The sequence below is a fragment of the Felis catus genome, chromosome C1 (assembly GCF_018350175.1).
Source record: "Felis catus isolate Fca126 chromosome C1, F.catus_Fca126_mat1.0, whole genome shotgun sequence".
Classification (NCBI taxonomy): Eukaryota; Metazoa; Chordata; class Mammalia; order Carnivora; family Felidae; genus Felis; species Felis catus.
The window spans coordinates 96,504,757-96,519,358 of NC_058375.1; the positions used below are offsets into that span (position 1 = coordinate 96,504,757).

The 14,602-nt window shown below is 37.1% G+C and overlaps 1 protein-coding gene across 6 annotated transcripts in view; it reads left to right on the forward strand.

Annotated features, from left to right (window-relative positions):
• The window catches only part of LRIG2 (leucine rich repeats and immunoglobulin like domains 2), a 68,929-nt gene that overhangs the window by 42,615 nt on the left and 11,712 nt on the right, over positions 1-14,602 (forward strand). For all 6 annotated transcript variants that reach the window (XM_045033303.1, XM_045033301.1, XM_003990477.6 and 3 more), the window contains 6 exons: positions 550-630; positions 1,777-1,848; positions 1,986-2,054; positions 6,531-6,694; positions 11,862-12,182; positions 13,480-13,761. In XM_045033303.1, coding sequence (XP_044889238.1) covers positions 550-630; positions 1,777-1,848; positions 1,986-2,054; positions 6,531-6,694; positions 11,862-12,182; positions 13,480-13,761 — 989 coding nt within the window. The remainder of the gene's footprint in view (positions 1-549; positions 631-1,776; positions 1,849-1,985; positions 2,055-6,530; positions 6,695-11,861; positions 12,183-13,479; positions 13,762-14,602) is intronic.

The following is a 14,602-nucleotide window of genomic DNA, read 5'->3' on the forward strand; positions in this document are numbered from 1 at the left end:
TTTTAAAAGATCCATACTTTTCCTTTTAAAAATAACAGTGATCACTCTAGCGCATGGGTGTATCAGTGTCACTTCCCAGGGGGCATGTTTAATTGCTGTCAAGCTATGAAGCTCTCTACTGACATAATTCTTTGTCAGCCATTTTAGGTTTAAGGGCCCGCGGGAAGGATTGGGTCACCCAGAAATCCCATTAGTCTAAAATCACATTTGTAAGGCATATCCCCTGCATCTTGAAATCCTCCTGCTTTTTGCAGGACCCTGACTATAATTTTAAATATGCTAACACAATCAGGGGCTGTTAGCTGGGAAGATTAATACTCTTACCACGTTGCTTAATTTATTTATCAAGGCCAGCTTAATTCTTTGCTTATGAGAATCAGTTCTTGCTTGCTTATTGCAGACATTCTTTAAAAACCGTAGTCAAGTCTTTGTCGTAAATAACTGTTAAAATAAGGATGAAAATTAGCATCGCCATGCCAGGATGATGCCCGGTGCTATAATGGTCATGTTAACTAACCTAATCTGTCTTTCCCTAACACATTTTTGTAGAAACTTAAGAAACAATGAAATTTCATGGGCCATAGAAGATGCTAGTGAAGCGTTTGCAGGACTCACAAGTCTCACTAAATTGTATGTATTTATACTATTTATGTATGTTTACAAAGGTGTGTTTTTAAGAAGCAGTTGTATATGTGATTGGATTGTCTTTTTGCTGTGTCTGGAAAGTCAGCCTCTTGACTCATCCACTAAAGGAAGAAACTGTTGTTTATCAAGTTTTTTGTTTATCAGTAGTTTTAAATTTTATTTATTTATTTAGTGGCAAGACACTTTTTTTTTTAAGTTTATTTATTTTAGCGAGAGCATGCATGTGCATGCATGAGCTGGAGGAGGGGGCAGAGAGAGAGAGAGGGAGAGAGGATCCCAGGCAGGCTCCCACACTGTCAGCGCAGAGCCCAGTGCAGGGTTCAAACCCATGAACTGTGAGATCTTGACCTGGGCCAAAATCAAGAGTCGGACACTCAACCAATTGAGCCACCCAGGTGCTCCTTGGTGGGACACTTTCTACTGAAAGAACTTTCTTATGGGCACTCAAAGAGAAGTTATTCATGGAACTAGAACTGCTCTTCCAGAGTTGAACCAGTATTATTCTTCTTCCTCTTTTATTTTTTTAAATATTTATTTATTTTTGAGAGAGGGAGAGAGAGAGAGGAGGAAAAGGCAGAGAGGGGGGAGACAGAGGATCTGAAGTAGGCTCTGCACTGACAGCCGTGAGCCTGATGTGGGGCTTGAACTCCTGAACCGTAAGATCATGACCTGAGCACAAGTCAGATGCTTAACCAACTGAGCCACCCAGGCACCCCTATATTCTTAATCGTAAGAGATTTATGGGTAATTTATCTAGCGAGAGAGGAATTCTCTCAAGTAAGATTTTAGATCTTCTCTCCTGAGAATTTCTCCAAGGCTTTACACTTGTCCGAATTTCTTTGACCTGATCTTTTGCTAAGAAGGGAGAAACTGGGACTATAATCCAGTTTATTATATGAAAACTAGCATCGCATCAGTGGTCCAGATGGCTGTTCACAGGCACCTCGTTGAGCTCCAACCTATTAATAGAAGCCTTCATTCTGTGTTTTGCATTGGTTGGTAATAAAGGTTCACAACTTTCTTAAAAATGTATGTTAAACTTATTTTCACTTTTTATAGGTAAATGTTTGCTTTAATGAATTAAATTTTGCTTAGTGGAGGCTTTATTAGAAAGGTCTGTTTGTATTTCAGGATCTTACAAGGAAATCAAATTAAGTCAATTACAAAGAAAGCATTCATTGGTCTTGAATCCCTTGAGCATCTGTAAGTATTTTGCATCTATTTTGCTCCGTATATAAATAATCTTTGCTATTAGCAGAGGTTCTCATGACCATTTAAAGTGTTTATATAACTTAATTGTAGAAATGTGACCGGTAATGTTTCATTTCTCTTCATTTCAGAGATTTGAACAACAATGCTATAATGTCTATCCAAGAAAATGCTTTCTCTCAGACTCGCTTGAAAGAACTGTACGTAACTTCAGTCTTTTTGTCACCAATCATTAGATCATTATCCATGCTTGTTTCTAAACATGATGAATGTGACCTATATGTTTCCAAAAGCACATGATTCAGGCAGGAAAAAAAAAAAGAGAAAGTGTTAATATTCAGTTACTGTAGTGGCTGGATATAATTTTTAAATAACCCAAGATTGAAAAGCCCAGAGTTTGTGCCACCAAGACCTTCTGTTTTGCCTGTGCTGCTAATGCTTATAGTTAAAGAGACCTTAGCACTGCTCCTTGTGCTTGTTGTATATCTTCCTGTTCCTTATCCCCCCTGACCTCCCATTTATTTTTGGATTATTGGAAAAATGTGTTCCCAGTCCCCTTAGGGTGGATCACAGTTCAGGTATTAGGTAATTTGTTGCATATAATCTAGCACTTTCAGTATAATGGTCAGAGGGGATGTTTCTGATATGGGTGTTCAAGCTACTAAAATGGTCAAACACTGTTAAATAGTTGTAGTGGAAAAACACACTTTATACCCTTTTTCATTCATGGTTTTTAAAAAAATTATGTTTAGGGTTTTCCCAGGGGGAAGGGCGGTTAGTTGGGGATTGGTATTCATTTTAACCTTTGGTGATTTGAATATTCAGCCAGTGTTAAGAATCAGTAGACTAAAGCAATTTATCTTGCCTTGCCTGAAAGCTACTCAGAGGAAGGACTGTGGTCCCAAACTGGTACATGATGAGATAAGGCTAGAAGTTCATAGGAAGCATTCAGAAGCTTTTAGAGCAGTTTGACATTACTGTGATATTTTGTTGAATTTTATGGAAGTATTAATCTACAACAGATTGGAAATTTTAAAAAGTGGTTCTTCATCACAGGTAGTTTGAGATGCACTGGAAGTGTGTGAGTTCAAACTGCCTAGATTTCAAATTCTGCCCCATTCTTTACAGCTATGGGACATTGGGAACATTTAGCCTAAAACTCAATTTCCCTTTTGAGAATGGGCGTTGTACCTCTCTTAGAGTTATGTGAGGATAAAATGAGGTAATTTGTTCATTCAAGAAATATGTATTGTCATCTGCTCTGTAAGGTACTGTTTTAGGTGGTAAAAACACAGTGGTGAACAAGACAAAGTCTCTGTTCTCATAGCATAGTACGATAAATTCTGGTAAGGAAATCAAAGAATAAATCAGTAGATACATAATATCTCTCATCAAGTGATAAGAGTTCTGAAGGAAAATAGAGGCGGGTCAGAGGTATGGAGAGTGATGGGGATTGCTATTTTAGTTTTTATTTTTTTTAAATGTTTGTTTATTTTTGAGAGAGAGTACAAGCGGGGGATGGGCAGAGAGAGCCGGAGACAGAATCCAAAATGGTCTCTGTGCTGACAGCAGCAAGCCCAATGTGGGGCTCAAATTTATGAACCACAAGATTATGACCTGAGCCGAGGTCAGACGCTCAACCAACTGAGCCACCCAGGTGCCCCTGGGATTGTTATTTAGATAAAGTAGTGATGGAAGGCCTTTTTGAAGATAACAGAATTTGAGTTAGTGAGTGGCAAAGCATTGAATACTAGTTGAAGAGCATTCTGCACAGAGAACAGCAAGTGCAAAGGCCCTGAGGTAGAATCTTGTTTCTTATGCTTGAAGAACAGCAGAGACACTAGTGTGGTTGGAAGAGAGCGAGAGGAAGAGTGCTTAGGAGATGAGGTCAGAGAGTTAAGCAGGAACCAGACCAAGTAGGGCTCAATGAGTTATGAGAAGTTTGGATTTTTTTTCCTCTAAATGTCTCAGGAAACTTTGGAGGGTTTTGAGAAGATGCTCAGTACAGAGCCTGGCATGGCACACAGTAAAAGTTGAATAATATTAATAATAAAAATAAAAATGTTATGGAAATAATCATTAGTTATTTTCTGCCAGACTTTCAGGTAGCTCTTTTTTTTGAGGGGTGGAGTCTGTTGAGATATTTGAGATATTTCTCCTAGGCTTAATTTTTAAGGGTACAACCTAGTGCGTATATTAGCATTACCTTTTTTTTTGCCCTTGAGAATCTGAGGGCCACCAATGAAGTTTTAACTCTTGTCATGAGAACTCAGTATAAAATGTAATTTAGACAGTAGGCGAGAGCAAATAGTGTAGTTTCATTCTTTAGTCCTTTGGTAGTTTGAGAATTGGTTTGAACAAAATGGTAGTGGAGGAGACTCTAATGTACCTTTTTTACCGAGACATTTTGGTTGCTTTTGGTTGATTTAAATCTAAGTCATATTTACAATACTGTTACATCAACATTTATTAAAATATATCTGTATGCTTCTTGGTATCCTTCAGTGCTTTGCATAAATATTAGGTGGAGATGGGAGAGTTGTATGTAAATTAAAACTATTTTGCATTAAACTTCTGTAGTCATGGTAGAAACATTAGAAAGTACAGTTAAACCAAGGAGAGCCAAGTCCCCAGATGCCCACTACTTAAAGACAACCACTATTAATATTTTGGTGTGTATCTTTTTGAGAGGTTTTAACAGGGTACTCTGTTAGGTACTTGGGGGCAGGTTGGTTAGTGTGTGGGGGGGAAAGATGCAAAAGAAACAGAAGTAAAGGGAAGTAATGTGAATTCAGTGGTATCTGTGTCCAGGCACTATGCTAAATGCTATATTTAAATTTTTTTTTGAGGTAGGCATTCTCAAACCCATTTTCCAGAAATAGAAATTGAGATTTTGGAGACATTAAGTATTTTGCCTAAGGTAAGTAGCAGAATTAGGATTGAGTCCAGGTCTCATGAGCCCAGTTTATACCTAAGAAAGCATAGATCAGACCATGTGACTTCTCTATTCTTAACCTTCCATTGGCTTCCCATCACATATAGGGAGAAAACACCTTAAGTTCTTTTCTCAGTTTGCAAAGCACTTGCATGGCTTGGTCCTCCTTGCCCTGCTCTCTGACCTTGTTCCTGTCGCTGTCCCCTCCCTCACTGTGCTCTAGGCTCAGTGTCCTCCTTGCTTTGCCTTGAGCACCCTAGGCATGTCTGCCCCAAAGCCTTTGCACACAATTTCCTGTATCTCCGACACTCTTAACCTCAGGTCTTCGTGTGATTTGCGGTCTCGCTCCTTTCAGGTCTTTGCCCAAATGCCCTCTCTTCAAAGAGTCTTACCCTGACAACTTTATCTAAACCAGTAGCTACCGTGTCTGTATCTTTGCCTTAGCTTTGTTTTTCTTGCTGGCACTTACTTTCTGACACTGTACCTTGCCTTTATTTGTTTATTGCTTGGCGCTAATGAATAATGTAAGTTCTGTGAGGCCTATATCCCCACAGTGCAGAACAGTGCCTCACATATAGTAGACTCAAGTATTTCTTTGTCAGTGAATGAATATAACCTAAGAATCCTATTACATTTGAAAGGTAACTTTTGGCCTGATTAAGTAAAATTATCCTTAGTTAAATAAGGCTTTTGAGATACCATTGAAGACTGTTTGAAACTTCTTTGGAATCAAATCTTAGATACTTTAAAACTAGATGAGGATCTTGGTGATGCACACAAAGCAAGTTACAGTGTTCTCAAAATCATTTGCTCTCACTGCTGCCAAGTGGATGGGACATTCATGGGTCCGTAAGAGAAAAGCTATCTGATTTTTCAGATGTGTTTTATAGGTCTGTTATATACAGACAACAAACAAAATTTCACTGCCTCTTAGTTTGAGTTGCAGTACACATTGTCACAGGGTGAAGTGTTTTCAGTCTTGATGAAATAATTTGAAAAGAGTTCTGTCCTCTCCACAACAGACATGCTCTGTGCTCCAGTGTATATGGTAAACTTTTCTCCAAACTTTTCTGGGAAAAAGTTTAAACCTCAAAAATTGAAAAGAAGGTACAGTTAACAGCCATATTCCCTTTTTACCACTTGTTAACTTTTTGCTAAATTTGTGATCTGTTTCTCTCTTTTCCTGCTCCCTTCCCTCTCTCCCTCTCCATCTCTTTCTATCTTTGTCTCGCTCTCCTCTTCACACACACTGTTGTTTTACTTAGCCATTTGATAGTAAGTTGCAGATATCGTAATTTACCCCTAAATATCTCAGGATGTATTTCCCAAGAACAAGGGTGTTTTCCTATATATAGCCACAGCACTGTTAGTGAAATTAACATTGATAAAGTAATATTAATTGACCTGCAGTCCATACTCAGATTTCCCCAATGTCAAAAAGTGTTCTTATAGATAGTTTTTCCAATCAAGAATCATGTACCATATTTGGTTGTAATGACTTGTTAGTCTCCTTTAATCTAACCTAGGTCCTTTACCCTTGTTTTACCTTTTTCTTAATGTCTTTCATGACACCGACGTATTTGAGGAATCGAGGCTGACAGTTTGAGTTTTTCTTGTGGTTCGATTCAGGTTAAACATTTTTTTTGGTGAGAAAAATGCATAGGTGCGCAGTAAGCTCTCAGTAGTCAAGAAACTGAGAATGAAAAGTAAAGAGTACTTGTTTTCCCCTTTGTTTCTGCAGGATTCTGAACACAAGCAGCTTACTCTGTGACTGTCATTTGAAGTGGTTGCTTCAGTGGCTGGTTGATAATAACTTCCAACATTCTGTGAATGTAAGCTGTGCACACCCTGAATGGCTAGCAGGGCAGAGCATCCTGAATGTGGATCTGAAAGATTTTGTCTGCGGTTTGTATTTTTGTTTTAAAATTTTGTATACTATACATCTACTGTCTTTTTTATTATTTTATTTTATTGTTATATTTTCATCATGATAGGTATACTCTTTAATCCCCATCCCCTATTTCCCCTATCTCCCCTACCTCTCGAGCCCCACCTCTGGTAACCATCAGTTTGTTCTCTATAGCTAAGAATCTGTTTCTTGGTTTCTCTCTCTCTCTCTCTCTCTCTCTCTCTCTCTTTTATTCTTTAAACTTTGCTCGCTTGTTGTGTTTCTTAAATTCCACATATGAGTGAAATCATATGGTAATCGTCTTTCTCTGACTGACTTATTTCACTTAGCATTATACTCTCTAGCTCCATCCATGTCATTGCAGATGGCAAGATTTCATTGTTTTTCATGGTTGAATAATATCCCATTGTGTATATGTATCACATCTTCTTTATTCATTCATTATAAATGGACACTTGTGCTACTTCCATAATTTGGCTGTGGTAAATAATGCTGCAGTAAACATAGGGGTGCATGTATCCCTTTCAGTTTGTGTTTTTGTATTCTTTGGGTAGATACCTAGTAGTGTGGTTTCTGGATCGTAGAGTAGTTCTGTTTTTAATATTTTGAGGAACCTCCATACTGTCTTCTTCCACAATGGCTGTACCAGTTTGCACTTCCTCAACAGTGTAACAGTGCAATTCCCACATCCTCGCCAACATTTGTTATGTCTTGTGGTTTTGATTTTGGCCATTCTGACATGTGTAGGGGTGATATCTCATTGTGGTTTTGGTTTGCATTTACCTGATGATGACTGCTGTTGAGCATCTTTTCATGTGTCTGTTGGCCATCTGTGTGTCTTTGGAGAAATGTCTTTTCATGTCTTCTGCCCATTTTTTAATTGGATTATTTGTTTTGGGAGTATGCCCTTGTATCAATTCTTCATATATTTTGTATATTAACCCTTTGTCAGATATGTCATTTGCAAATATCTTCTCCCATTCAGTAGGTTGCCTTTTAGTTTTGTTGATGGTTTCCTTCGCTCTGCAAAAATTTTTTATTTTGATGTAGTCTCAATAGTTTATTTTTGCTTTTGTTTCCCTTGCCTCAGGAGACATAGCTAGAAAAAATGTTGCTGTGGCCAATGTCAAAGAGATTACTCCCTGTGCTCTATTTAAGGATTTTTATGATTTCGGGTCTCACGTTTTAGGTCTTTAATCCATTTTGAGTTTATGTTTGTGTATCGTATCAGAAAGTGATTCGATTTTCAATTTCATTCTTTTGTATGTAGCTGTCCAGTTTTTCCAACACCATTGGTTGAAGAGACCGTTTCCCATGGTGTATTCATTCCTCCTTTGTCAAAGATTAATTGACCGTATAGTTGTGGGGTTGTTTCTAGGTTTTCTGTTCTATTCCATTGATTTATAGGTCTGTTTTTATGTCAGTACCATATTAATTACTACCACTTTGTAATATAACTTGAACTCTGCAGTGTGATACTCCAGTTTTGTTTCTCTTTGTTAAGATTGCTTTGGCTACTTGAGGTCTTTTGCAGTCCCATTCAAATTTCAGGATTGTTTGTTCTAGTTCTGTGAAAAGTGCTCTTGGTATTTTCATAGGGATTGCATTAAATGTGTAGATTGCTTTGGGTAGTATAGATATTTTAACAATATTTTTCTAACACGTGAGCATGGAATGTCTTTCCATTTCTTTGAATATCTTTCACCAGTGTTTTACACTTTTCAAAGTACGGGTCTTTCACCTCTTTGGTTAAGTTTATTCCTAGATGTTTTATTATTTTTGGTACAGTAGTAAATCAGATTGTTTTCTTAATTTCACTTTCTGCTGCTTCATTATTAGCGTATAGGAATGGAACAGATATCTGTACATTGGTTTTGTATCCTGCAAACTTACTGAATTCATTTATCAGTTCTAGTAGTTTTTTGGTTGAGTCCTTAGGGTTTTCTATATGTAGTATCATGTCATCCACAAATAGTGAAAGTTTTACTTCTTCCTTACCAATTTGGATGCCTTTTACTTCTCTATATTGTCTGATTACTGTGGCTAGGACTTCCAGTAGTCTGTTGAATAAAAGTGGTGAGAGTGGACGTCCGTGTCTTGTTCCTGATCTTGGGGGAAAAGCTTCCAGTTTTCACCATTGAGTATGATGCTGAGTGGGGTTTTTCATATAAGGTTTTTATTATGTTGAGATATATTCCCTCTAAACCTACTTTACAGAGGGTTTTTATCATGAATGGTTGTTGTACTTTGTCAAATGGTTTTTCTGCATCTATTGAAACGATCATATGATTGCTTTCCTTTCTCTTATTGATGTGATGCATCACATTGATTGTTTTGTGAATATTAAACCATGCTTGCATCCCAGGAATAAATCCCTCTTGGTTGTGGTATATGATTTTTTAAAATATATTCTTGGATTTGGTTTGCTAATATTTTGTTGAGGATTTCTATGTCTATATTCATGAGAGATCGTGGTCTGTAGTTCTCTTTTTTTTATAGTGCCTTTACTTGGTATCAGGGTGATACTGGCCTTGTAGAATGAATTTGGAAGTTTTCCTTCCTCTTGTATTTTTTGGAATAGTTTGAGAAAGATAGGTATTAACCCCTCTTTAAATGTTTGCTGCAATTCATCTGTGAGGCTGTCTAGTCTTGCACTTTTGTTTTTGGGGAGGTTTTTGATTATTGATTCAATTTCATTGCTGATAATTAGTCTGTACAAATTTTGTATTTCTTCCTGCTTTGGTTTTGGTAGATTATATATTTCTGGAAATTTATCTATTTCTTCTAAGTTGTCTAATTTGTTGGCATACGGATTTTCATAATATTCTTTTATAGTTATTTGTATTTCTGTGGTGTTGATTGTTATTTCTATTTAATTAGTAATTTTGTTTATTTGGGTCTTCTTTTTTTTAATGAGTCTTGCCTAGAGGTTTATCAATTTATTGGTTTTCAAAGAACCAGCTCCTGGTTTCATTGATCTGTTCTATTGTTTTTTTAGTTTGTATGTCATTTATTTCTGCTCTAATTGGCACTATTTCCTTCCTTTTGCTAGGTTTTGGTTTTCTTCTTTTTCGAGTTCCTTTAGATGTAAGGTTAGGTTGTTTATTTGAAATTTTTCTTGCTTCTTGAGGTAGGCTTGTATTGCTATAAACTTCCCTCTTAGAACCACTTTTGCTGCATCCCAAAGATTTTGGATGCTTATGTTTTCATTTTCATTTGTTTTCATGTAATTTTTTATTTCTTCGTTAACTCATTCATTCATTCATTCATGTGCATAAAGATTTTATTTTTAAGTAATCTCTACACCCAGGGTGGGGCTAAAACTTAACGACCCTGAGGACAAGAGTTGCATGCTCTACAACTGAGCCAGCCATGTGGCCTGACACATTCATTGTTTTTGTTTTGTTTTGTCTTTGTTTCTTTTAATTTTAGAGAGAGAAAGCACAAGTAGGGGACAGGGGGAGAGGGACAGAGAGAAGGTGGGGAGAGAGAGAGAGAGAGAGAGAGAGAGGTTGAGAGAGAGAGAGAGAGAGATTGATTCCTAAGCAGGCTCCATGCTCAGCGTGGAGCCTGACACGGGGCTCAATCCCATGACCCTGGGATCATGACCTGAGCTGAAATCTGGAGTTGGATGCTCAACGGACTGAGCCACCCAGGTGCCCCCCATTCGTTGTTTTAATGGCATGTTATTTAACCCCCATGTATTGTGCTCTTTCCAGATTTTTTCTTGTGGTTGATTTCTAATTTCATAGCGTTGTGGTCAGAAAAGATGCATAGTACACACTGTCTTAATAACAAAAGTAAAAAAAAAGAAATTAAACCAGAATGCTTTCTCACTAGCATATCTATTTCCATTTCTCTGTGTTCTTCTCTGAAATTTTTATCTTGTTGTTAATCGTAGGTTAAATTTTGTGTTCTTTGACTTAGTATATCATAAGTAGTTTTTTTCCTCTGTGTGTTCTTCAGTGATCATTTTTAATGTCAGTATAATATCATCTTTATGAATGTAGGCCTTTCACTTTTAGGGAGTTGTTAACCTTAAAATAAATTTCCAGTAGTAAGATTCCTGAAACAAAAAAGTAATGATTTTTTTTAAAGTAGATCTTAAAAAGTGCTACCAGGTATTTTACAGAGAGATAACACTTGTTTATGTTGTCACCAGCAATGTATGAATATACCAGGTTCATGTTGTTTCTGTTTTTCATGCAGTTTCTTAAGATTAAGGTGTTGGAATTTTTTGGAGGGGAAAGGCGGACAGTCATGGAAAAGTTGTCATGATTCTGACACTCATAATTTCAAGTATATATCTATATTGTTCTTTTCTCAAGCTTGGACATTTTTCCTTTACACTTACATTTCGTTCAAAGTGGAATAACTGATTCTTAGCCTTGGCAGCAGAACTTTTAGATCAGTGTGTTTGTGTTGCATGTCTCTAGTATCTGATCATTTAGATACCCATGTATGGCCAGATCTGTTTTTATAATCTCCTTAAAGATACTGAGGACACTTGGAAGTTCAGGCCCACAAAATGCTTATTTTTTTTTACATATTAATGACATATTATTTATGAATCGTAGTATATTAGCCATTCCTAAGCCTGTCTTCAGTTGGACATTTAACATGTTTGATATTTCTCACTATTTTAGGTGAGAGTTACCCACATACAAAGTATATTATGTTTGTTACTCCCCATAAAATATAATAGAATCATAATCCCTATTTTCTATATTGGCACGGAAAAGAATGAGTGTTGTTATATACATATTTTCATATGTAAGCTCTGTGTATACACAAGAGCTCATAGGATTAGAACTTGTCTTGAAATCTGAATCTGGGTTTTTCTTTTTTCCCTGTAACTGGTAATACTTAAGGAAGGACATTCTAAGCATACGTGACTGTAAGGGATAGTAGAAAATGGTGCTAAGCCCTAAAGTCTGAAAACCTGGGTTCCGGTTCAGCACATGTCTCTGAATAAGTTGTTTGACCCTCTCTGGGCCTCATTTTCTTCATCCTTAAACCAAAGAATTGGATGCTAGTTCTGTAGTCTCTGTCTTAATATGCCATTTTGTAAACAATGCACAATTTTACATCATTTGTTTCAAAAGCTGTGGAAGCAAAAATAAGTAAGTGACTTGGCTCCTGCCCCATTTTTTTTCCTCTTAGATGATTTTCTCAAGCCACAGATAAGAATGCATCCTGAAACTACAGTTGCTCTAAGAGGCACGAACGCGACTCTGACATGCACCGCAGTGAGCAGCAGCGATTCGCCCACGTCTACTGTGTGGCGCAAAGACAGTGAAATCTTGTATGATGTCGATGTTGAGAATTTTGTTCGTTACCAGCAGCAAGCTGGAGAAGCTCTGGAGTATACGAGTGTCCTACATCTTTTCAACGTGAATTTCACAGATGAAGGAAAATATCAGTGCATTGTTACTAACCACTTTGGTTCTAATTATTCTCTTAAAGCCAAACTGACTGTGAATGGTAAGGAATTCTGCTCCCTGATAGTTTTATAGTTAGAAGTGTTTTTCATGTTCAATTTTTGAACCACCTAACCAAGAAAATGAGGCTAACCCTGACATTTAAGGGGGCATTTTACTGTTTTGTCTTTAGGGTTGTGATAATATATAGACTGGATTACCATTTTGCCTACTTACTGTCCCTAACTGCTCTTTGGTTGAGGATAAGGGGCAATTCCATGGCCCCAGGAAATAGGCTACATTTATTGTTATTTATGCTTTTGAAAAAATTCTTTGGAAATTCTCTATTCTTTCTAGAACCATAATTTGGCTCTGAAAACTATGAAATTTATTCCTGACACTGTTCACAGTGCTTTCTAATAATTGGGAGTATTTAGGGCATTTCTAGGTACAGTATCATTATCATTGTCTGAGTGTAGTCACACAGAATCATTTTTTAAATTAATGCTCTTTTTCACTGTGGTTTTAAAAATAAATAAATTAATAAATTAATTAAAGAAAATAAAACTTCTCCAAAATAGTTTAATCTATCCCCTATCAGATTGAATAATTAAAATATTTTGGGTTTTGTACAACCAAAAGATGTATTTGTGTCTTTCTCTTTTTTTTTTTTTTCTAAAGATTTAAAAAAAAAATTTTTTTAAAGTTTGTTTTTGAGAGAAAGAGACAGAATGCGAGCCGGGGAGGTGCAGAGAGAGAGAGAGACACAGAATCCATCTGAAGCAGGTTCCAGGCTCTGAGCTGTTAGCACAGAGCTTGACGTGAGGCTCGAACTCACAAACTGAGATCATGACCTGAGCCAAAGTTGAACACTTAACCACCTGAGGTGCCCCAGGATGTATTTGTGTGTTACTTCTGTGTTGTTTTATGAGATTTGTGAAAGCATAAATTTTTTCTTATCATGCATTTGCCATGCCAGCTTTGTAGATGTTAGTTTGGAAAGCACCATTTAGTATCTTAAGTAAGCATAGCAAATAGTGAGTTCTAAAATATGGAGCCCAGAAAGGTTTGTGGCCTTCTGCCTTCCTTGTCCCCATCAGAGACCTCAGGTGGATGTGGTATGCATTCTGGAAGAATTTAGTCATCACTGTACTCCAAGTATTCTGAGGTTTTGGGAGAAGAGATACCCTCTGAACTTGTATTTACTCTTCATCCAGAGAGCATGTCTTCTCAAAGAAATAGAGTATTTACAACAGTTGGTATTGTGCCTAACAGATTGTCTCATTTATGTGTGTATGTAAATATGTGTATGTGTATTTCCCCACCCACCCACTTTTTTCGGTAATCTTTTCTTGGAACAGAGATGCCATCTTTCCTGAAAACTCCAATGGATCTAACCATTCGCACTGGTGCCATGGCCAGATTAGAGTGTGCTGCAGAGGGGCACCCTGCACCTCAGATTTCCTGGCAGAAAGATGGTGGTACTGACTTTCCTGCGGCTCGAGAAAGGCGCATGCATGTCATGCCCGAAGATGACGTCTTCTTCATTGCCAACGTGAAAATAGAAGACATGGGAATCTATAGCTGCATGGCACAAAACAGAGCAGGAGGCCTCTCAGCAAATGCCTCACTCACAGTATTGGGTATGTGTGCTGCCCTGTGGGTCCCTGCTTTGCTTGGAACCTTTTTATAGGGGGCCTGCTCTGATCTTCATGATGAAAAAAAAGTCTAAGTTTCAGATTTTAATTGTGATCCTTGTATCTCTGTCACTGTATTTTGCCAATACACTTGGGGTTATGTCAGCCTAGGATATCTGTGGATCAGATAACTGAAATCTGCGAAAGTAATGAAGGCAGAATTAGAGATCTTCATCACATGAATTGAAAATTCGGATCCCTTTATCCTGTCCCTCTGGAAGGTTTCTACTTCATATATATGTTTTTTTACCTGTTCAGCAGTGAGTTGGCAGTTGTTTTATACTGCTTCATAGTGAACTCAGGGCAATGTAATTGTTTTTCCCATATTTTATTATTTTTTAATATAATGTCAAGTTAGCTAACATACAGTGCATCCCTTAGTTCATTTTTTTTTTTTTTTAATTAAATGCACCAAAAATGACCTGTCTTTTGGTTAGATGTCCTGTTTTCCTTCCATTGTGTCCCTCTTCTTCCTGTGTTCTGGTAAAGTGTCTTTTCCCTAAAGAGTTCCCTTGACAAGCCTGTTTTTTTTTTTTTCCTTAAGAGAATACTTTTCTTCATGGGACTCAAATCACAGGCAGAGTCTGCTTTCTAGTTCTCTATTCCCCTAGATGTTAGGTTTTTTTAAGTTTGTTGCTTTGTGTTATTTACTTGCATAATCAGAAAAATAAGTTTGTTGTTTTAAAAATTTAGAATATACAGAAGATTAGAAAAAGGGAAAGTCACCAAAACACTGTTAAAGATTTTGGCGTGTTCTGGACCTTTTTTTTTTTTTTTTTTTTAATAC